Genomic DNA, 24,680 nt, shown 5'->3' on the forward strand with positions numbered 1-24,680 from the left:
ACTTAAAGTCTTTACTAATGAAGACTGACACAGACCTTCACTGCAGTAATTCCATGGCTTCCCTGTTCAGTTGGAAAACGCTATCTGAAGCAGAAAGGACTAATTAACTTAGACAAAGCTCAGTCCTTGTCAGCTGCAATCCAGCAGCTGCTCATGAACTCTTCAGTGAAGCCTCTGAAATCAGCATGTCCTTTTTGGCCAGACTTAAGCTACACACACAAAATCCAGATGTCCAGACCCAGAAGAGCCTGCTTCAGACACCCAGTACTCAGAAAAAAAGCACTATCCACTCCCTCAGCCCAGCAATGGGCTCCAGTTATGACCTAGTCAGCCCAGGAGAGGGATCTTGTCCAGATGCAGCAAGCCCAGCAGGGGGTGCCTGTCCACAGGCAGTCCCCCAGCAGGGGGTGCCTATTCACTGCCACGGTCAGTCTGCCTTGCAAGAGGTGCTTACTCTGGCAAACAACTTCTCAACCAAGCCTTATCTTGCTATGACCCCTGTGGAAAATGGGACCCAGGAGGAGGGGGTCTTAAAGGGGAGATACTGTTACCATTCCAGCTGCTGTGCAGCCTCTCCTCCACCAGGGGACCCCAGCGAGCATACCCTTCAGGCCGGCCAGGCCCCTCTTTCCTTTCCTGCCTGCACCACAACCAGACTCCAGCTCTATTTAACTTTGTTTGTCCCTTGCTTTGATGCTTCTGCATCTAGTCTCCATTGACTCCTTGCTCTACCTATTCTTGCTTTGTGGCCTCCTCAGGCCTTTCCTTGTCTTGCCTTGTGGCCTATCTAGACCTTACCTTGTCTGGTCCCTCAGGGCTTTCCTTTAACTATGCTTTCAGGCCTTTATGTTTCATGTTCTGTGTTGTCCTTGTCTTTTCCTGTCCTGTCTTAGGCCATTTATGTTCCAGCCTGAGTTGTAGTCTTGCCTGCATACTGTTTCTGAGTTCAGGTCTTGTCTGCACTCCGTTCCAGTTCAAACCTTGGTTCCAGCTTTACCTGCACTACTTTCCATTCCAAGCCTTGCTCCAGCCGTACTAGACTGCTCAAGCCTTGCTCCAGCCTCGCCCTGCCATCCTGCACCACTCTGTGTTCCCCACGCTCCTCCCAGATCGGAGCCACAACACTCTGGTAGTTCTAGAAAGTTCCTTCAGAGTAGAGGAAGGAACAGGATTTCTCCCACTGTGAGGGAAAGATTCTCACACAAACATCCCTAGTAAAGACTCAAGGAGGAAGTAAAAGTAGAAGTTCTCCTTTCCAAAGTATTTTGGAGTGTCCAAAGGTATAGAACCAAAGAGCAGGAGCTTTTATAAAGGAGTAGGAGAAAGATCTTGCCTGCAGAATCCTCAGGGAAAGGAAGGATCTTACTTTTGGAAGCAGAGAGTTCTACTAGCATGACCAGAAGGAATCTTGCAACCTAATAACATTTGCTGTGAATGCAAGAATAAAGCGTAGTAAACTGGTGCCATGCACTGAAAGGAGAGAAGCTATGCCAGAAAGGGACTAAATATGAGGCGAGGATTCTTGGCTGCAGAGATGCAACATGTGGAGGAGCAGGTTTTCCTGGCACAAGGGTATCTGAAGAGGGCAAAAGCAATTCCCTTAATCAGAGTCAGTGGGAGTCGCCACCATAGTGAGCTTTAACAAATCATTATGGACTTGAGTGCTGTGGATGTGAAAAATGCATTCTACAGTTTCTTCCCCTCAAATGCATTGAATGCAAAATTGTTCCCATTAAAGATATTTATTTACAGTAAAGCCTTCAATGGAGCACAGATCTTGTGTGTGAGGAGGGCTATGTGAGTCTCAGTATCTACATCTGATGAACCTAGACGTGAAGCTTCCTTTTGCTCCCTTCCCTTGCCTTCGTATCCAGGACAGTTAGTGAAGGGAGGATACAGAGACATATTTTAGAAAAGAAGGATCCTGCAGTCCTTATCTTATTCATTTTTAATTTCCTTAGCTATTTTGTTTTCTGTTTATTGTTCTTGTAAATTAGAAAGTATTAGACTAGTTGTAGAATATTGTTGGACCTCAAAAGGATTTAATATGCACATACTTGCAGTTGTACTACAGTTGTTAACTGTTCTCAATTACCAATTCAGTAGTGTCCCTTTTTAATTTTTAGTCTTGGACAGAGACCATTGGTGAATGTTTCAAGCAACACAAAATGAAGGAAGGGAAGCTGAAAGAACAATTTTCATCAATATGTCCCTTCTAGAAGCACAGTAGATGGCAGAATAAAAGCACTAATTGGCCCATCTAGTCTGCCCAGTTATTCTATACTCTCAAAATTTGGTCTGAGTGGAAATTACTGACAGGCCGATACAGTACAGTGCACTGTTAACCTGCGTTTGGATGTGCGTTTTCGACGCGCTAGCTTTACCCCTTATTCAGTAAGGGGTAATAGCGCGTTGAAAACTTGTGTCCAACCCCCCACCCTCCCCGAAACTAATAGCGCCCGCAACATGCAAATACATGTTGCGGGCGCTATTAGTTATTCACGCACGATTCAGTAAGTAAAATGTGCGTTAATTTCTGCTGGCACCAGGAAAGTGTACAGAAAAGCAGTAAAAACTGCTTTTCTGTGCACCCTCCAACTTAATATCATGGCGATATTAAGTCAGAGGTCCCAAAGAGTAAAAAAAAATAAATTTAAAAGCGGCTCGCAGGTTGAAAACCGGACGCTCAATTTTGCCGGCGTCCGGTTTCCGAACCCAAGGCTGTCAGCGGGTTTGAGAACCGTCGCCGGCAAAATTGAGCGTCGGCTGTCAAACCCGCCGACAGCTGCCGCTCTCCTGTGATGTTTACTGTATCGGCCTGTGAATAAGGGAGCCTTGGGTGGGGTTCACAGAGCTGCCTTTGCCCCAGTTGTATGAGATTATGATGACTTTCATAGACTTCTTCTTCCCCATCTCCCCTGGGAGATGCCTGCCCCAGCAGGAGCTGATGTAATGAATATTCATTTGAAGCTATATAGGTGGGGGTGGGAGGTTGGTTGGGAGGGGAGTGAGATTTTTCCCATTTTTTTTGTCCAGCTCGGCCTTTGCAGCCCTTGCTGAAAGATTGAGACCGCAGATCCCCTCTGGAACCTGACATGCATGTACTTTGGAGCAAATCCCTACATGACACTCTTGAGTGAGGATAAGACTTCCTCTCTCCCTCCCTTCCTTCTGCCTGGGGGCTATGAAAGCTTTCATCACAGAATCCACAGCCTCTGTAGACCCAAGGAGCAGAACAGCTCAGTTCCCTTAAGGCTATTAAGCCTCTTTATTTTGTGTAAAGAAAGTGTTACAGGGACTTATGCTTTTTTTTTTTTTTGTGCTGTATGCGGTGTTTTCTAACAGCTTCAGGGTAAAGGGTTTAAGGCTGAAGCATCTGAGTTTTGTTGTACTGCTAAGGAAGAAATAAGTGCATCCAAGGGACACAAGCTCATTTGCCTACCCAGCTCAGGATTTGTGATAATGCTGAAGACTAAAATTGCCTTTACTCCAGCTGAGACCATTAGCCACCACTGTGTTCGCAATAAAAGGGATGTTTTGTTTTTTTCATTGATCTGGTTTACTTTTTGAAGCAGGGTTTGGGAATCAAACTTGGGTCTTCTGCGTAGAAATATAGAATATGGCAGCAGATAAGAACTAGAAAATCAAGGCATCTAGTTTGTTCATTCCTGGTGCAGTGCCATATAGGCCTTAGTTGACCTCTGGTCTTCCCTTCATTTCTTCACAGCTCTGAGCTCATGTGACAGGATCACTATTAGTGCTTCATTCACGTGTACGCTGTTTCAAGGAACTTTGGGAGGGGAGACCTGGAGTGTCTGTGATCTGGGTAAATGTTTATTGAGCATGCAGTACGGTTGAACAGCCACTGGGAGGCTTCCAATACAGCACTGAGCTTAGGGTTGTATTGTGTTTTGTTGGAATATTTCAGCTTGAAGTTAGCAAGGGATTCTGGTGAGGGTTTCCCCTTAAGAGAGATAGGTGAAATAATTCCCTGGGAATGGCCTAGCAGACTATAAAACCCCAGTCCCATTGGCGGGATGGGCCCACTCTACTGAGTTTGGTTTCTGAGAAGGAGAGGGACTGCCAAGATGTGGGGCACCTGGAAAGGCCAGCTGGTGGGCTCAGGGACCCCTCCAGGGGAGAGGCCTGAAATCATGGAGTGGAAGAAGTATTTCCTCCCCCTGAGAAACTGACCAGGAGTTGCCAGAGACAGGGTCTTCCAAAAGGAGGAATGCCCCCAAGAAGAAGCAGAGTGTAGAGACCAGGGAGATGCTAAGACTGGTGGCAGAGAAAAGGGCACAGGACCAGGATGGAGATGGTGCCTGGGGGCCTGTAGCATAAGTGCCTCAGTCAGAGGAACTCTGAAGAGTTTGTGAGTAGAAGAAGAAAATTTAATAAAATAAATAAGAAGGGGATGAAGTGTATTAGGGGCGAGAGAGAGGCCCGAGGGCTGGTGAAGTAATTTAGGGATACGAGTCCCATGTCCCATTTAGGAATTGGGTTGTAAGAGAGAAACGAGTTTTGAAGAGAAGGGAGAATTGTATGTAGATGGTGTCATAAGCCTTGTGATACCAGTTAATTGACTGTATTTCATACCATGACTGAGTATCCTGTGAACATTGAGTTTTTCAGCAAATTTGTATTCCCTCTGATCTATTGTAAATAGTTGTCAGCTGGAAATCCCAGAAAATAAAGAGTTCATGGTTTGCATTATACCTTGATGTAGATTGGTGTTTTGTGACATCCAGAATCATATGGAGGGTCAGGGTTCTCAGAGGGGAGATCCAGGGAAGGTTTCCTTGTTCAGCTCAAGAGGAGGAACTTACACCTCACTGTCTCTAGCTTGGGTCCATTTCGCCACCTGAATGACTAAAAATTAGAGAGATAGACTCTTAGTGCCAAACGGTGTCAGAGCCTCTTGTTGTTTTATGTGCCCCAGGTTTCCTGTTTGTTTTATATCTCCACCACCTACTCTGGGAGTTCATTCCGTGCATCTACCACCCTTTCCATGAAGAAATGTTTCCTGGTGTTGCTCTGAAATCTGTCCCAATGGAGTTTCCACTATGGCCACTTATTCAAGAGCATTCTTTCCTCTAATAAAGTTTTCCTTCACCTTCCATAGCTGTGCTCAGTGAGCAGATTGGGTCCTAGCTGAACTAATCAGATCCAGCCCTTCCGCAAATAGCCATCCATTTTATTGATGTGCGTTCTGAAGTACTACTACATACCTGCTTATGAAACAGATGGTGATCATTTTTACTTGGGTAGATTAGATTGTTTCACAATTTAAGAACAATAAGAGATCTGCAGAAAATTTCAGGTCCAAGCAAGCTTGGTTCAATTGAATTCTTAAAACTGTCCCCAGATTTGCAAAAATGTAACCAGAGTTGAAGCAGGTTCACTGATTCGTGTCTCACCAATCTGCTATACTTTTATTTGGTGTGCCAGTGGAATTAGAGCATCTGGATTTACAGGAGGCCTCTGACAAAGTCCCTCATTGTGAGAGACTCCTGAGAAAATGATAAAGTCATGGGATAGGAGGTAATGTCCTGTTGTGGACTGCAAACTGGTTAAAGGATAAGAAACAGAGAGTAGGACTGAATAATCAATTTTCTCAAAGCTGGAAGGTAAATAGTAGAGTGCCCCAGGGATTTGTACTGGGAGTGGTGCTTTTTGATATATTTATAAATGATCTGGAAATGGGAACAGTGACTGAGGTGATCAGATTTGCTGATAACACTTAAATCACAAACAGATTATGAGAAATTTACAAGAAGATCTTGTGAGACTGGGCAACCAAATGGCAGATAGCAAGGCTGGATATTAAAAAGGTGCAGACGAGTTTCTGGATGAAAAGTTCATAAACATATTAACTGGGTAGACCTGAGGAAAGCCTCTTTTATTCCTGGGCATAAGCAGTATGGAATGGAGCTACTATTTGGGATCCTTGCTAGGTACTTGTGACCTGGAGTGGCCACTGTTGGGAAAACAGGACACTAGGCTTGATGGACTCTTGCTCTCACCCAGTATGGCAACTCTTATCTTCTTAATGTAGAGCCCCACTAGATCTCTACTAAGAACTATTCCATTAGCTCCCTATATGGGCTGCTGCAGTGGTTGCTGCCTGTATCTATAAAAGACAGGGACAGTAAGGGTGTGGACTTTTAGTTTGGTTCTGGAAGGAGAAGGAGCTTTTCTTTATAGTTCCTTTTTTTTTTTTTCATTTTGTTACCTTGTTGAACAAGAGAGATACTTCTAGCCCTATCTTTTGGGGTATAGCAATACTAGAGTGAGTGAATTTCCTTTCTAGAGATAGAAAGGCCTTTCCCTATTTTTGGATTCAGTTGACAGAAGTTACTTTCTTCTCTTTTGGAATCAGTTAGTTGGTTATTTTTTTTATTTCATTTGAGTCTCTCCCTGTGTGAGGAAGGACTGAGAAGAGTGACATTCTAATGGTGTAGATCCACTACAAATATCTACCAGATATTCAAGAAGAGGAGTTGGACAAGTAGCCCACAGGTACAAGGACTGAGAGAGAAACTACATGAGCATGAGACTTGAATCCCAAAACATCTGATCAAAAGAATTGTAAATGAGCATTTGAATTTGATCCTTCACTTCACCAGAGTAGCCACCCAAGGATGCTGTCCCTAAGAATCTTCAGAGTCACAGATTTACCCTCAGTAATGTTTGTGTTATGGACTGTGTGAAGAAACAGTGCCAAATCCATCTTACCACAACCTGTCAAAGTTATGGTGGAACCTTATCATTGAGGTCCAGCATGATTTTTACTGTTTGGAGACTGAGAAAGATCAATGCCCAGGGCCTAGGAGGGTATTCCCCCCCCCCCATGGAGAATCCTGGAGAACCTGGGGCTAATGGACTGCATGGGAAGTAAAGATGGAGTGGGAGTCCCAGGATTTAGTGTATGCCTTTAGACCCTTAAAGAGGATATTAGCCCAGGGATTACGTTATCATATTTATTTATTTTATTTATTTAGAAGTTTTTATATACCGATGAACGCTGGGAACATCTCATCGGTTCACATTAAACGAAAATCAGCAACAAGCGCTTTACAGTGAAACAATGAACATGTGAATATAAAGATAGGGTAACATTGAACGATTTACAAGTTATAAGCCCATAAAGTTTTAAATATGAAGCTTAAAAATATCATTAATTACAAGAATAACACTATTTACAAGAATATCACTATTTACAAGAATGTTGTGATGGACAGTGGGGAGTGGGTGTCATGGAAGGGAGTAGACTTCATGGGAGAGAGGGAGGTGTGCTGATCAGAGTATTCTTGTTTGAAAAGGTAGGTTTCCAGGTCCTGTTTGAATTTTTTTGGGCATGATTCTTGACGTAGTGAGGGGGGGAGTTTGTTCCAAAGGGGGGGGGGGGGGCGCAGCTAATGACAGTGCCCGAGCTTTAGTGGCGCTGAGCTTAGAGTCTTTGGGTGGTGGGATATGCAGTGTCTCTCTGTGTTGCTGTCTTGTGGGTCTGTTTGTGTTGTGGAATGTAAGATGTTCTTCTAGCCAGTGCATATTTTGGTTATGGAGGGCTTTGTGGACTAGGGTGAGAGATTTGTAAGCTATTCTTGCAGTGACTGGGAGACAATGTAGGTGATGCAGTACAGGGGTGATGTGGTCGCGTTTGTGGTGTTAGTTAGGATCCGGGCAGCAGCATTTTGGAGTAATTGAAGTGGTTGCAGCGTGCTTTTGGGTCGGAATGTGCAGTGGAGGGATGGGATGGAGATAGGGATGGGGATTGAACAAATTACACAAACCTGCCAGTTTCTTTCAGGTTCATCCAACTAGTTTGCAAACTTTTTAAAAATAAGTTTACATATCCCAAACAAAACTTTTGAGCCTTTCATACAATGTGATAGCCAAAAGAAATTACAGATTCTCTTCTTAACAGGATAATATTCATACATTGCTTCCTAAATATTCAGGAATACTTAACAAACTGAAATTAAAATGATTGCATCTAGGTTTTCTTATTCCATTTGTGCCCAGAAATTGTTTGCTATTTAACAAAAGTAAAGTTATACCCAGGTATAGCACCCCTAGGAGGAACACTCTGCCTCCTGATCTGCTGCTGTCCTTTGGTGCCTCTTCCTTGGTAAGAGAGCTTTTCCTAGCTTGGGTTTACAGTTCTAGACACATGGCTCAACCTGAATTCACCATCTGTTTTAACCGACATCAGCACAAATTCTTCACCTGAAATCTCCACCTAATGTTGCGATCCCCCCTGTTGCTGCGCTACAGGTGGTCTCTCACCTTCCTCCGGAGGCCGCTCCGAAGCCAGGGCCTCGCCTGTGTTCCATCCGGGACTTGCTCCAGGGCCTGAGAGGCCTAGCTGTGCCTGTGGCTTGCTTGCCAGCGTTTGGACTTCCTGTCTGGCGACGCCCTTCTCCTAGGGGCCGGCCCGCAGCTCTCCTCCTTATTTATAGGGCCAGCGGTGGGCGGTCCTGGCAAGCTCCTCCCAGGGAGTTGCCTTCTACCTCCAGTATATAAGGACTTCCTTGTCATTTGCAACTGGCCTGCGGATCGGGTTCTACAGTCGTCTGTAACCTTGCCGATCCAGGTCCACCGTGGTCTGCCTTGTGTTGATGGCTCCTTGTCCTGTCTCTGTCCGGATGTTTGCTTCCTGATGTTCCTGATGTCTGCCTTGATGTGTTCCTGATGTCCTGATCCAGTTCTGCTCACTTCTGCCCTACGTCCTGTCTGGTTCCTGAGCCTTCTGTCCTGTTGGGCCCTGGAGTGGCCAACAGGAGGGATTCGTCCCACGGGCCCTTGAGCTTCCCTGCCTGCCAGCCGAAAGGGCTTCGGATGTCAGTATCCCAGCATCGAAGTTCCTGTTCGCCTGGATCTTCCGCTTTGTCTTCCCTGCACCCTCCTTTCCTCAGCGTGGTCCGCGACCAGCCTTCCTGGGCTGTGTAGGGCGCGTCTGGGACGGGGTGGTCCGCGACTCAGTCCCGTGGGTGGGCTGAGTAGGGCGCCCTGATGGACAGTGCCATGTTTCCTTCCAGCCCTCCTCTTCATCGTCTTGCTTCAGCCTGTCTTAGATGTCTGCTTCAGCCCCCGTCTGACATCTTCTTTGTAAGGACTCTGTCTGCCCTCGCCTCTGTCCGGCCTGCTGCCCATTGCCGTTCCCTGCGGCAGGTCCGAAAGGGCCGGGAACAGTCGGAGGACCGTTCATCAGTCAACTTCCCAGTGTTGGCTACCATGGGCGTGCAGGTCCGGCTGAGGGTCGGACTCCCTGCTTCTGTACCCGCCTGGCTCACCATGCCTGCCCAGCTCACCTACCACGGTGTGGCTTGGGGCTCCTCCTTGAGTCCTGCCGTGGCCCAAGGGCTCACCACCAGCTCGAGACGACCACGCCCGCGCGCACTCGTAACACCTAATTAAACCACACCACCATAAGACACCGCCCAAGGACACCACTACATAAAGACACCCTAACATAACCTTTCACTAAAAACCAACTGATCTCATCTGCTCCATTTTCTCCCACTATCAACTCTGAAACATCACGGTCTAACATGGATCCAAAAATCAAATTAGATCCAATAACAGAAAAAGGAAAAAGTGATGACCTCATGACAAACAAAACCAAAAACCTTATCAAGATTGATAAATTTCTACAATGCATGACTAACTCCAATAATCAGAACATCAAAACATGCATTCTGTTCACCCTACTTCTACTGAACGCTCAATCAGTTTTAAAAAAAAAAAATACCACTTATCAAGGATATTATTGATGAACAACTACAATATTTTGCATAACTGAAACATGGCTAAACAACAAGGACAATGTTCTCTTAAACCAATTTTCTCATCTTAGCTACCCTGTTTCCCCGAAAATAAGACATCCCCCGAAAATAAGACCTAGTAGAGGTTTTGCTGAATTGCTAAATATAAGACCTCCCCCGAAAGTAAGACCTAGCAAAGTTTTTATTTGGGAGCATGCCCATCGCACAGAACACCAGAGCATGCAGCTGTGATTTTTTTTACCCTGCAGGATTCACAGTTAGTTGCATCACAAACCAGCATAACCAGACAACTATTCAGAATATAATAAATGTTCATTTTTTTGTTCAACAATATATGTGAATTCTTCTTCATGGAAAAATAAGACATCCCCTGAAAATAAGGCCTAGTGCATCTTTGGTAGCAAAAATTAATATAAGACACTGTCTTATTTTCGGGGAAACACGGTATGATCTTTTCCATATACCATGAGAAAAAAGAAAAGGTGGAGGCTTACTAATAATCTGCAAAAAAGAACTTAAATCAACATTTAAAAAATCAAAAATTTCCCTCCGTATGAAGTAGCTATTTTAAAATCAAAACAAATTAATATCGGTTTGATATACTGCCCACCTGGCTTAATCCAAAAAGATTGCTCACCCATTATTGAACTTTTCGCAAAAGAATTCCGTATTCCTGAAACAACAATAATCTTAGGAGACTTTAATCTACACGTTAACATTTCGCCAAGATCTCCCTCTTGTGACTTGTTCCTTGATGCCATGGAGGCCTGAGGATGGAATGAACACATATCTGAAGACACCCACATAGCTGGCAATATACTTGATTTAATATTCGCAAATTCTAATTATTTCAATATAAGCACTAAACACAAGATAATCCCATGGTCTGATCACTAGCTAATCATGGCTGATCTAATTTACAAAAAAACAATGACTAAAAACTCTGAGATGAAAAACACCATAACATTTAGAAAGAAAATAAAATTGAAACACTATCAAATGCATTAGAGATCAAAATGAATGATTTAAACCTAAACAACTGCTATGACACATCTAATTTATGGGAAAATATGATCAAAGAAATTGCAGATGAACATTGCCCATTACAAACAAAAATTATAAACAAAAATAAAGAAAATCTGAGAAAAATGAACCCCTGGTATAATGATAAACTGAAAGAGTCTAAAAAACTACTAAGAAAACTAGAAAAAAGATGGTGAAATACCCTACAGATGTCTCACTAAGAATATACAAATTTCAACTATCCCATTACCACACAGTAATGAATAAATCTAAAAACGAATACTTTGCAAAACAGATACATGGAGTAATTTTTGACTCAAACCTTTTGTTTGAGACAGTTAAGAGTCTAATTAAAGACCCTTCTTCAAAACATGCAGTGAACATTAATTTTACAAAAGCTTCATATAATGATTATGCAATAGCACTAATAGCAAAAATCAAAATGTTGAATCAACAAATCATTTATTCCTACCCTCTGATAGCAACAGAAGATCTATCAGCACAAGATAAATGTTCATCATTTGACAGAGTATCGAAACTGGAGATAAGCAAAATTATTGCCAAACTAAAATCTGCTACAATTTAAAAAAAAATTAAATCTAGAAGACCTGATGATTGGAATAACTATCGTCCAATCTCCAACTTAACCTTCATTGTGAAAATACTTGAAAAAGCAGTCCTTACCCAACTTGAAAATCATCTTGAAGACAATAAGATACTTTACCCTAAACAATTTGGATTTTGGAAAAAACACTCAACTGAAACTCTTCTTCAGTCCTTAACTGATCTTATTTAACAAGGTTTTGACTCAAACAAATTGTACTGCCTAGTCCTGATTGATCTAACAGGTACCTTTGATACTGTTGACAATAACCTGCTTTACCAGCAGTTGAAAAACATTGGGATTCATAGAATTATTCTAAAATGGTTCATCTCCTTCCTTGAAGACAGATCATTCCATGTAAAACTCGACAATTAATTGTCTGACACCTTCCAAAGCACAACTGGTATACCACAAGGATCAGCCCTATCAGCAACACTATTTAATATCCACATGCTGCCCATATGCAAATTACGAACAGACCTGGGTTTAAACTTTTTCCTATATGCGGATGATCTACAATTCTTTATCCCTCTAACAAAATCTTTTGAAAATACAACATCTTTAATTTCTGAATATATGATGAAAATAAAAGAAAATTAACTCAATGGAAACTCTCAATGAACCCCCATAAAACTGAAATAATCTGGCTGAGCCACAACCCACAAAAAACTATGCCCCCAGGGATAGATCTCCGAAGCTGCAAAGTAACACCTGCAACTCAAGTGAGAAAACTAGGGGTCCAAATTGATGGAAATTTAACAAAGAAAATCCACATAAGCAAACTAATCAAATCTGGTTTCCACAAGCTTCAGATTTTGAGCCGATTAAAACCTCTACTAAACACAACTGATTTCAGAACAGTTTTATAATCCCTCATTTTCTCTAACCTCGATTACCTAATTCATTACTTCTAGGTCTTCAGACTAGCCACTTAAAATCCCTGCAACTTCTACAAAATGCTGCAAGTAGACTATTATCTGGAGCAAGAAAATGTGATCACATTACTCCAATGTTGATGGCTGTGCATTGGCTTCCTATACAGTCAAGAATTCATTGTAAAGTTCTAACAATAATCTTCAATAACATTTACCTGAATAACAATGATCTGCTAGGAATATCTTTTAAACCTCACAACCCACTGCAAACCTCAGATCACAGAACAAAGGCCTCCTCGAAATCCCGAACTTAAGAGACTCCCATCTAACGCTAACTAGAAATAGAATGATTTCAATTGCTGGCTCTAAACTTTGGAATTCCATGCCAAAAGAGCTTTGAACATTAACAGATGGAAAGAAATTCAAAAGTGACTTAAAAACTTGGCTATTCCAAAATGTCTTCCATTTAACAGAAACATCCATTTCCCCATGAATCAGATAACCATCTACTAGATAAGGGAGCCATGACCGACGTGCTGCAAATGCGCAGTAGAGAGCAGCTCTACCGCGCATGCGCGGGCGAGCACGTTGGCCAGAGTGCCCGAAAATAAATGGCACTGGGTTGCTAGGAGCAGGAGCGGCGGCGGCAGCGGCGATGACGAGCAGGAGCGGGAGGAGAGTAGCAGCGGCGACGACGAGCAGGAGCGGGAGGAGAGTAGCGGTGGCGGCGCGAGGAAGGGAGGGAGGGACAGCCCCCGTTATCGGTTGTGGATGAGCTGAAAGGGGAGGGGAATGAGAGAGGGGGAGTGAGTGAGGGGAGGAAGGAGAGAGTGAGCTGAGGGGAGGGGGGGAGGGAGGAGAGGGGGAGGGATAGGGAGGAGAGAGTGAGGGGGGAGGGGGGAAGGTGAGAGGGAGGGAGAATAGAGGGGAGAGGTGGGAGGGAGGAGAGGGTGAGATGAGGGGAGGGGGGAGGGAGAATGAGGGGGAGGGAGTGGGAAGGAAATGGACCGAAATTTTTTTTTTAAATGTAGCCCGTTGTTACGGGCTTAACGGCTAGTACAATATTGTACAATAACCCCTCCTTGCAATCCCCTATAATCCATGTCTGATATCTACCTTGTAACACACATTATATTTTGTAAGCTTTAAATGTAAACCATTATGATCTAGTGATTCTCACATGGAATGACAGTATATAAAACATTTAACTAAATAAATAAATTTAACCTTTAGTAATTCAGGCCCTCTGCAGTCTCTGCTTTTAGCAATTTTAGCTCTGCCAGATATTCAAAGTTACCTAGCCTGGATGGGTCACAGTTTCTCAGCCAAAAGGCCAAGACCCAGGCAGGATCATAGAAAGAGAATATATGCACACCCTTCCATCCTGCCTGGCTTTTTATCTTTGCCTGAGAACTGGGTACCCAAGGGTCTGACTCCCCTTGTTAGTCAGGGTGAATCTGTTTGCTTCCTAGGACTCTTTTTCAGTACATTTTTCATACAAATCCCTCTCTCATTCAGAATTCTCCAATGTAGGAATTTTCCAGTCATAGTTTTGTATGATTTGAAGTGATATTTCATGGCAAGATACCAACAATAGTCCAGGGGACTGTGACATGCAAATTCCCTACCTGAGTCTCTGACTCATCTATTCAATGGTCATTTAAGCACAGTAAGGGATCTGGTAACCTTTTCAGTCTCATTCTGGGTTTTCCTGGGCTGGCGGTTCAGGTTACATAGCTGCATTGTCCTTATTTTTTCTCTGCTGCAGTTCACTTAAGTGGTAGCATGCTCTTTACCCTCTCTCCCTTGGGAGGGGGGTTTCACAGGGAACCTGCCATCTACTCAGAAATGTTGCTGAGAAATATGCATAATGCAAATTAGGTTACATAAATCCACAAGCTATCTTCAGTAATTTGGTAGTAAAATTGAGCACAGATTCATGGTCTGAGCATTGGACAGAGAAAAAGCTAGGGTAGGGAGACAAGCAGAATAGGAGAATATCTCTTTATACTGCCTCAGCATAATTCTTTACCTTCCTTTAAATAAATATGAATAGTTTAATTCTACAGAGTCAATGTAAATCAGTGTAATGCCAAAAGTTAGCATAAAAGGTGGATCCAGGGTTCCATAGGTCCCTGCTCCCTCTAGCTTTTGTGGGAAAATGCAGAACTGCTGAAAATGTTTGTTTTGAACCAAGAAAATCAGAGCTTAACCTCTGTGTGCACCTGAGATCATTTAGAAAACTAACCTGTTCAGGGAGAAAAAGTCCTTGAGGTCGTAGCTCAGGGTAACTGAAAAGAGCATCCACTAGAGAGGAATTTTGGAATCACAGTGACCTAGGGCAGAGAGATGCATAGGCGAATGTGAGTATGGTCAAAGATGCACACACTATAAAATTTACATACAGCACATATGTGCATAGAATTTAGATTTTCACATGTGCACATTGTGTTTTATTTCAGTACATATGTGAATCCTAGGCAGTGGTATTCTCTGTATTAATAGTCTATGTACTAACATGTTTTTGAAGCTGTTGGGATGTACGAAACAAATAAGATGCAGAATGTGGTGACATTTTAAAATAGCTGTGTTAACCTGGATGTGGATGGTCCTGAGAAATTTGGTTAATGCAGGCTACAGGGAATCAGGGAAGTTCTACCAATGCAGGGGCTCTCTCTCCTTCTTCCCCACACACTCCCCATCCCAGCCTCCTGGTACTGGTAAGCACTCTTCCTCCACAACAAACATGTGTAGGTCAGAGGATGACATGAGGTCACATGGTGCCATTTTGAATGTGTTGCCAGGCCAGCAGGAGGGAAACCAGCTGCCTTCTACTAGTGAGGACTGGCAGCTTCCTGGAAGTATGTGAGAGTGGGCGCATGCCAACTCCATCACCACCACCACAAGGAATTTTCTTGGGGCAAGGGCTGGAGTTTAAGTTGAGAGGCCAAGCGGCACTGATTTGCCTATTGTGTGACACCTAACTACCCTTCCTGAGGTATAGTTAAAAGTCTTGTGTAGAACGGCTCCATTAGCCTCACAAGTATTAAAGGTGGACGGTACATCCAGCATTTAATTCCCGATGAGGGCATAATAATTTGATTAGTAAGCCCCCCATTTGCATGTGCATTAAGTGTTACTGCCAGGAACTCTCCGGTATTAACTATCATGCCTGCGTAAGGGCTGTAGTGCAAGGGTGTTAGCACTAATGCCCGTTAGTACAAAGTCCCCTATGTCATTCTGTTCAGTGAGAAGCTGCAATAGAAGCAGTAACAAGGTGTCAATATAATAGATTAATTAGAGACCGTAATACCAGCAGCAGCTAGAGGGTGGCAATATAAGGTGGGGGAGGGGGGGGCTGATGGGAAAGAAGAGACTGCTGTGAATGGGCATGGTGGGAGAAGAACCATTATAAGGTGGGGGAGGGGGGGGGCTGATGGGAAAGAAGAGACTGCTGTGAATGGGCATGGTGGGAGAAGAACCATTATAAGGTGGGGGAGGGGGGGGGCTGATGGGAAAGAAGAGACTGCTGTGAATGGGCATGGTGGGAGAAGAACCATTGGCTCTGACTGTGAAATTTGACATGGGTTCAACTAGTACAAATGACAATAGATTAAGGGCAGAAGAGTAATTTGGAAAGTATGTATTAAATCCCTTATACATTATCATGAGCATTTCACAAGTGAGAGCTTGTGTTGCAGATTCAGAGAATGCCAAAGGGTAATAGAATGAGCTGGTAAAGTTCTCTTGTTGGCATCGTTTCTCTTAAAAGATGAATATTGGCAGGTGACTGTGTGTTCTCTCTCTCTCTCTGCGATACATTTTGTGGTTCACTTATAAGGTAGAGAAGCAGAACCATTCAAAGATCTATTGGACTGTCATGATCGCTCCCTGTTCCTTCCTGCCTCCTACTTAAATGGCTTCACCTGTTTGCAGGCACTGAAAGGCTCAAGAAAGCTGGTGCTGTCTGTACACTCGGTGGGGAGGATCCCAGGAGGCTATGTCACCAACCACATCTACACCTGGGTGGATCCACAGGGCCGCAGTGTGTCTCCACCATCCAGCCTCCTTCAGCAACAGAACAGCTCCGAGAGGAAGCAGGACTATGAGAAGAGAAGCAATCTGCAGCTGTTACAGGAGGGGGACGAGAAGAAGGTAAGCGAGACAGAGGGTGGCAATATTAGGGTTGCCAATTGGCTCCAGATTGTCAGGACAGGTTCATCCAGTCCTGGTTTTACTTCCACTGCTGGCATGGACTTGTAGTTCTGGCCTTCCTGTTGATTTCCCTAGAACAGCATGACTACAACTCCATGCAGGCAATGGGGTAAAACCGGGACTGGATCAGCCTGTCCTGAAAGTCAGGAGCCAGTTGCAACCCTAGGCAATATACTCAAACCTAACATGGGACCAGCGATACTGATGCAGCCCCAAATGGACCAAATGTGTCACTGTTTAAAGAGGCAGGCCCATATTTTTTGTTTCAAAAATGTCTTTTCCTTTCTTGCTTTCCATTGCCTCATTTCGCTCCCTCCTCAACTTGGAAGCCATACTGGACCAAACACATCTCCCCTGCTAGCCAAGGGCTCAAAGAAACGTTTCCACTGTTAATGAGCCTGTTGGTGCCCTTTCCTCCATATTCTTGGATTTATTTGTGTAAAGCATCGATGTTCTACAGTCAACAGATGTCAATGCAAGCATAGGCAGGAGTGAGTAACATAAAACAAAGAGATAAAGTAGGTTCTTTTCCCCCTTCCCCTTTTTTCTCAGGACTTGAGAGTATCACCCTCCATGACATGAATAAGCCTTGCTAGACGCCTCTTTTGTGGTATTTTTTTTAAACAGGAGGTTTACTCTTCCTGCTTTGGCGAAGATCATAATGTAATCATGTCCCCAATGGAGTCATGTGGCAAGGAATTGACCCCACACACACCCCATACTGTACAGACTCTTAATCTCAGCCTAAAGGCTCTTCCTCAGCTCAATAGCGCAGACCCTACATTTGAATCTTGGCCAAAATGCTTAGAGGGGACTGTTTGTCCGGCTGCAGGGTAGCCCCGTGACCAACTACACTTACCCCCGATGCAGGCGCAGTCTGGACACCGCCATCTTCCCTCCTCTGTTCTCCCTAGGCATGTGCTCTGAACTTAAAGGACCTTGCAGTGGGACAACAGCAGTGGCACTGGCAGATGAAGTCAAGGCAGGCTAGGGATTTAAACCCCAGTGGGTGCCTCAGCAACAGGTCCCTTTGCCTTGCAGTGTGTGTTGCTACTTGTGCTCCTGTGCCTTGTCTCCTTTCCTCCTCATTGCCTTGTCCTGCCCTGCCTTGGTTGTCCTGCTTGTGTCTCATCCCAGTACCTTGTCTTGTCCTGTCCGTCCTCCTTGCCTGTCTCCCAGTACTGACCCCTGCTTTGGACCTGACCACCCTCTTACCTACCGCCTGGTACTGACCTCTGCTAAGGACACTGACTTCTCTTTGGACTTCTCTTTGGAATTGCTACTGATGCAATTAATAGCCACTGCTATTAATTGCATCAGTAGCATGGGATCTTCTTAGTGTTTGGGTACTTGCCAGGTTCTTGTGGCCTGGTTTGGCCTCTGTTGGAAACAGGATGCTGGGCTTGATGGACTCTTGGTCTGACCCAGCATGGCAATTTCTTATGTTCTTTTGCTCTGACCTTGGCTTGGACCCGGATACTGATTCTCCTTACCTGCCCTGACCTGGACCCGGACCCTGTCTACTCGCAGCCAGCCTTGACCTTGGCCCATACCCTGACTTTGTCTGACCGCTCCTTAAGGGACTTTCACCTAAACCTTGCCGGCCCCTGAAATGCAAGGGCTCAACCTGCAGGGAACAGGCAGGACTGGTGCTAGCTTTTATGCTGCCCTGTGCGAACAATTATTGTGGCGCCCCCCTCCACATCATTCACTCTCTGTCTCAGGCCTGCCAAAAAAGCCCAGTTCCTTCCAGTGACCTAAACTTTAAAGACTGTCGCCCCTCTACTCACTGGGTCTTCACCCCCTGCCCTGGAACCCATTACTGGTGCAAGAGTATTAGGTGCAAATCTTATACCCTTGCACCCTCACCTCCTGCTCTCACCACATACACAATTAACAATTATGCATTTATAATAGATTTTACATGAAAAAGAATATTCAAAGTACAGTCTTCTGAGGTAAAAAAATATATATATCACAAGTATTTGCATGCAATTATTTGGTGCCAACCAGAAAACCCTACAAAAAAAAAAGACAATTGGAACCCATAAGGCATTAGGGTTACTGTAATGCATGTTAGGTGTGGACTTGACCCTCAGAAAGCCATGAGTAAATTACAATTAAAATATAATAAACCTTCCACACCAAAACAGCACTAACTGCCAGCACTTAAAAATCTAACAATCCTACTTATGAAAAGGCAGCACTGCAAATATTACACCAGGCCCTAAAACACCAATACACCTCAAATTACAAACAGAACAAACCAACCTGTTATAAATTGCTGCATGCTAGCAGAATCTCTCATCTCAATCACACGTGCAGAACACAGGCAGACTCTCACCAAATACAGGAAAAAGAAGCCATAAAGTATAAATAGAAGCATGCAGGCAAAAACTGAATAGGGAAACTGCAACAAGTCAGTCTCTATTCAGTGTAACAATGGAAAAATAGCAAAAATTACGAATCCTCAGCCATTAAACAATAAAATCATATAATATAATAAATACATTAATCATAATAGTGTAAACATACTAATAAAAAGAATATTACAAAACAGCTGGAAAACAGAAGATCCATTAATTAAAAACAATTTGTTTAAAATTTCTCAAATACCAATAAAATATTTCAAAACAGCAGACACAAATAGCATCCAAACATTAAAACTAATAAGGATAAAATAATTCATGCTCGCCATACCTGGAAACTTTTGATTTCCAGCCACTCATTGTTGTGAATCAGTGAGAGAGGGATGCATAAACTTTCTCCTCTCTCATACACATGCATATATATGCTCTCTCCCTCATACACGCACATGCTCACTCCCTCCTACATACACATGCTCATATGCACATGCTCTCTCTTAAACTCATTCTCGCTCACACACATACTCATGCATGATCCCTCCTACATACACATGTTCACACACACACACATGTTCCCTCTTACATACACATATGCACACAAGATCCCTCTTTTTCAAATAGACATGCTCAAAAACACACACATACACACACTCACAAACATGGCCCTGCAACTTCCTCTTCTTTGTGGCTCCTCCTCTTGTTTGCCGTGCAGCAGATTTGGAACCGCCGCGCGACCCTTTCCTCCTCTTCTTCACCATGCAGCAAATTGGGAACCACTGCGCAGCCCTGTCCTCCTCCATTTGTTCGCCATGTGGCGGATTGGGAACCGCTGTGCAGCCCTGTGCTCCTCCTCATCATCATCGCCACGCTGCCGAACAGTGGCACCAGCAGCTCGCTCGTCCTCAGGCTGCCGCCCCCCTTCAGGCCACCGCCCTGTGCAAGTGCACGGCTCGCAGACTGGGTTGTGTTGACGCTGAAAACAGGGCTGGTATAGGTAAAGCTCCAGAACCAGTAAGAGCGAGTCTACTAGCTGTCAACCATGCCACAGCCCAAGGGCTCACATCCATGACAAACTGTCCTCAGCCTATATTTGACTTTAAACTTGATCTTAGCCTAAAGATTGGTCTTCCCATAGACTGAGAGAGAGAATAATCCTATCATTAAAATCTGCCAGTCTAACTGAGGAACGGAGGGTGGCCATTGTAATGTAAATTTTTAAAAAGGGCTCCAGGAACTATAGACCAGTGAGCCTGGCATTATTGCTAGGCAATATTTTGGAAGTAATTCTTAAGAATAGAAACACTGGATACATGGATAAACATGGTTTAAATGGGAAGGGCCAGCATGGGTTTAGCAAAGGGAAGTCATGCCTCATTAACGTATTAGAATTCTTTGAAGGTGTAAAATATGGGAATAAGGGCAAGACTATTAATATCATTTTATCTGGATTTTCAGAAAGCATTTCATAAAGTCACTCATGAGAGACTCCATAGGAAATTAAAATGTCATGGGATAGAATTGTGTAATGGTAACTGCTTAAAGGATACATTTTACAAATTAGGATTAACTGGTCAGTTTTCTGAATGGAGACAGATGAATAGTGGAGCGCCTAGGGATCTGTACTGGGACCAGTGTTATTTCAAATATTCATTAATGATCTAGAAAATGGAGCAATAAGTGAGGAGATCAAATCAGCAGATAACACCAAATTATTTTAAGTAGTTAAAACACAAGTGGACTGTGAGGAATTGCAGGCGGACCTTGTGAGACTGGGGAATTGAGTAACAAAACAGCAGATGATTTTTAATATAAACAAGGGATACATATGGAAAAAATAATCCAAACTTTCTGTACACAATGCGGGGTTCCATATTAGGAACTACCATTCAGGAAAATGGCCTTGGAGTCAGTCGGTGTTCTGCTGGGCTGAAAATGCAAACAGATTGCTATTCAGAAAGGAACAGAAAACAAAACTGTGAATATTATGTCTCCGTATAAATGTATGGTGCAATCAGACCTTGAAAAACAAGTGCAGTCCTGGTCACCCCCATCTCAAAAAAAAGATATAGCAGAACTAGAGAAGGTACAGAGAACGGTGGTAAAGATAATAAAGGACCTGGAGGAAAGGCTAAAAGGTTAGGGCTCTTCAGTTTGGAGATGTGATGACTGAGAAGGGATACGATAGACGTTTATAACATTGCTTGCTGTACAACAACTGAATAGAGAAGGTGATTTACTCAAACAGTACTAGGACTAGGGAACACTCCATGGGGCCGATGCAATACAGTGCGCTCAGCCGAGCGTACTGTATAACCCGAGAGTCGGACGCGGGATAAATAGGCGCTAATCCACCCCCTAATGCAATAATGGGATTAGCGCCTATTGACGCGGAGTGAATGAGATAGTGTTCATCACATGCAAATGCATGTGAATGAGCCAATTACTTATTCATTCCGAATGCAAAAAGATAAATGTGCATCTCAGACTCACATTTATCGCTCAGTTATTAACGCCTGCCTGGAGCGCAGGTAAAAAGTACAGAAAAGCAGAAAAAACTGCTTTTCTGTACATCTTTTTTAAAGTAGAAAAAAATAATAATAATAACTCGGCAGACCATCGAGTTATGAAGAGCGACGCCAATAAACTTGGCGGCCGTTTTCATTACTGGCAGACAGGCAGGTTATGAAAACCGAGGCCAAGTTTACCGGCGTCGGTCTTCATAAATGGCAGCCGCGGCGGGTCGCGTTAGCAAGGAGGCGCTAAGGTCGCGCAAGCGACCCTAGCGCCTCCTTCCTAGGGCGACCCCCTAATTTATATATTGCACGGTGCCCCCCTTGCGGGCGCCATGCGTGCATTAAGAAAGCGGGCGTTGAAAAGTCAGCGCCCGCTTTCCGCGAACATTATTGCATCGGCTTCCATGAAACGTAACTGGTAGCAGATTTGAAACAAATTGAAGGAAGTACTTTTTTTAGTCAAAACACAATTAAGTTTCTGGAGGACAAGTCCATTAACAGTTATTAGCCAGGTAGACTTGAGGATCTCTGCCTTTTCTGGAAATGAGCACTAGGGATCTGCTGGGTACCTCCAAGTCACTTGCATTGGCTTCCGTCAGAGACAGGATGCTGGGCTCGATGGATTATAGGTCTGACCCAGCTTGACACTTACGTTAAAAACAACTGTAAAAAAAAACAATAAATACAAGGATCCATCTATGTTTCTTTTTCTGTGGCCAGGCATGTTTGATTTGATTTCTGCTTAGGTGTGTGCTGCTGTGACCTGCCTTCCTCTTCCTACACCCTCCCCCACCTCAACCCCACCACTCCCCTCCCCTCCCCTTCCAGGGACATGTTCAGCTGCTGTCAAGGTCCATTTACTTCAGACATCAAAGTGTCATCTCCCGCCTGAAGTGGAAATGAAAATGAAGCTCCTCGTTATGCTAATGTAACTCTGCCATTGAAACAGGGATGCACTGGCTGATTCTCTGCTCCACAGCTGAAAAGGCTGGGAGGGAGAGGGAGGAGCACCATTGTCTAAGATCCATCTCAACACCAACTTCAGTAGCTGTGGTCATGAACCTTTACTTTGATGTAAGTTATCCCCCTGATTAGTAAAAAATTCATAGCGCTCTTTAATGACCCCCTTGCATTATTGTGTTCCAAGCTTGTTCAGAGAGTCAGAAGTGGGTTTCTCTTTGATACAGCTGAGTAGGAACATGTTGTGCAAGCTTTCCCTACACACCCACCAGGAGCACAGTTTGGTGCTACTGAAGTCTATAAAGGCAAGCAAAGTCTTCTCCCTTGTGTTGAAGATTATTTGAGAGACAGGATGCAGCACAGCAATGTCTCCTGCTGTTCCCCCCCCCCCCCGCATTTGCTTCTACCCAGGTGCCTTGCTCTTGGACTGAAGCACCCCTGCCCAGCAGCCAGTACCTTTTACCATAGCACCTCCAGCACTCCTTGCTTATCCACGCTCCAGCACTCCGTGCCAAAACAATTCTGAAAAGGCATTTACAGCACCTCCTTTTTCTGTACTAAAGCCCCTTATAGCTAAGTCAGTGCATCAAAAATCCTATTTTAATAAAATGACCCCCTCTTACTCCAATACTGATTTGATTTTTTTGCACAGCAATTCCAGTGAATCTTGTTGCTGATCAGAAGCTGTTCATCCCCATATAATACTCCTGAATCCTCTCAGTTGGTCTAGGATTGAACCTCCATGTAGCTCAATATGGCTATGTTTTCTGCTGCTTTGGGCAAATCACATATTTTCCTCTCTTTCCATTGGTTTCTGGCCCCCTCCTCCACCCTCACCTGCCCTCCACATCATAACCACCTCTCCTGTTCAGCAACTCTTTCTCGAAGCGGTGCCACCTTCTCAGAAGGTCCTGACTCCAGCTGACCCTCAGTCTTTGAATGTGGTGACTGTAAGCTGGCCCATACAATTCCTGTGGTGGCCACGCCTCCTTCTTCTGTGCGTTTCTCGTTTAGACAGGAGTCCAATGTCACGGTGAGAGAGGGGGCCACTACGTGCTGGCTCACAATCTTCCTGTTGAGAGACCAAGGGCTGCTGGCCCTTACACTATCAGCTGTGCTCAGGGCTGCTTCTTGCAATGATACCCCTTCAAGAAGGGGTTAACGAGAAGACAACAGGAGGTACTACAGCAGCTGAAGAAATGGGCTTGGCTGAAGGAGCAGTTGTATGACGTGGGCCTAGTCCTCCTCAGCTGCTGCCAGCACTACTTACAGTTTTCACCCCCACGTCAAAGGCCAGACCTGACGGCTACTTGGGAAGTAACAGTTGAAGCACAATTTGTGGAGGGAAGGAAGGAGACAGAAATGACAGCCAAGGTCTTGAAACCTTGGAGCCTGGGCTATAGATCGGGTCAGCTGAATGCATAAGGCGCACACATCTAGCTTTTGCCACTTTAGTCATCTACTTTATCTGTGCCTTGAGGCAGTTTTGATGCTACTACCACAGTCCAGATGTACTCTCCAATGTGCTGAGGCTGTTTTCCTTCCCCAACCTAAATGAGCTCACAGCTCTTATTCCTCTAGCTAAAAGGACATGTGCAATGAAACCTGTGCTTACTTTTAGGTACATTTGAGAAGGACTGATTTCAGTTAGGTCATTTTTACCCGGGTAAATACCTTTTGAAAATTGCCTTCAAAACTGTTGCAAAAAAGGGAACATTGGCGCTGATAGCTACGCAATAGCTGGTTCTAGGCAGGGCCGGCGCAACTCATTGTGCAAGCGGCAGTGGCTTAGAGGGGACAGCAGTGTGGGTGCCGCAGGCAGATCCTAACCCACTGGTGGCCAAAGTCAGGAAGAGGCCTTGGGAACATCAGCGTACCCCAACCCGCTGGGAGCTAAAGGCAGGAAGAGGCTGCAGGGCCATCAGCGCACCCTAACCTGCTGGTGGCCGAGATCAAGACGAGGCTATGGAGCCGCCGGTGCACACCAGCCTGCCAACGAGCAAGATCAGGAAGAAGATGCCGCGCTGCCATTCACCCCCAACCCACTGGTGGCCGAAGTCAGAAAAAAGCCTTGGGGCTGCCGGTGCAACCCATCCCGCCAGCAGCTAAGCAGGAAGATGCCACGGTGCTGCCAGTGTATCCCATCCCGTTGGTGGCCAAAGTCTAAAGGAGGCCCCAGGGCCACCGACCATCCTAACCAACCAGCGGCCTCAGTGTGGAGGAGGCCATGGGACCCCTCGCCCCCACAGACTGCAATGGAAAAAGAGAGGGAGGGCGCCAGGTGAGAGAGAAAGAAAGAGGGAGCATGTTTATGAGAAGAAGCGTATGTTGTGTGT

General features: G+C 44.5%; 1 protein-coding gene across 2 annotated transcripts in view; it reads left to right on the plus strand.

Annotated features, from left to right (window-relative positions):
- WHRN (whirlin) overlaps nt 1-24,680 on the plus strand; it is a 235,156-nt gene that overhangs the window by 82,803 nt on the left and 127,673 nt on the right. For both annotated transcript variants that reach the window (XM_029613720.1, XM_029613721.1), the window contains exon 2: nt 16,227-16,445. In XM_029613720.1, the coding sequence (XP_029469580.1) occupies nt 16,227-16,445 (219 nt within the window). The remainder of the gene's footprint in view (nt 1-16,226; nt 16,446-24,680) is intronic.

This window comes from Rhinatrema bivittatum, chromosome 8 (genome assembly GCF_901001135.1).
Source record: "Rhinatrema bivittatum chromosome 8, aRhiBiv1.1, whole genome shotgun sequence".
Lineage (NCBI taxonomy): Eukaryota > Metazoa > Chordata > Amphibia > Gymnophiona > Rhinatrematidae > Rhinatrema > Rhinatrema bivittatum.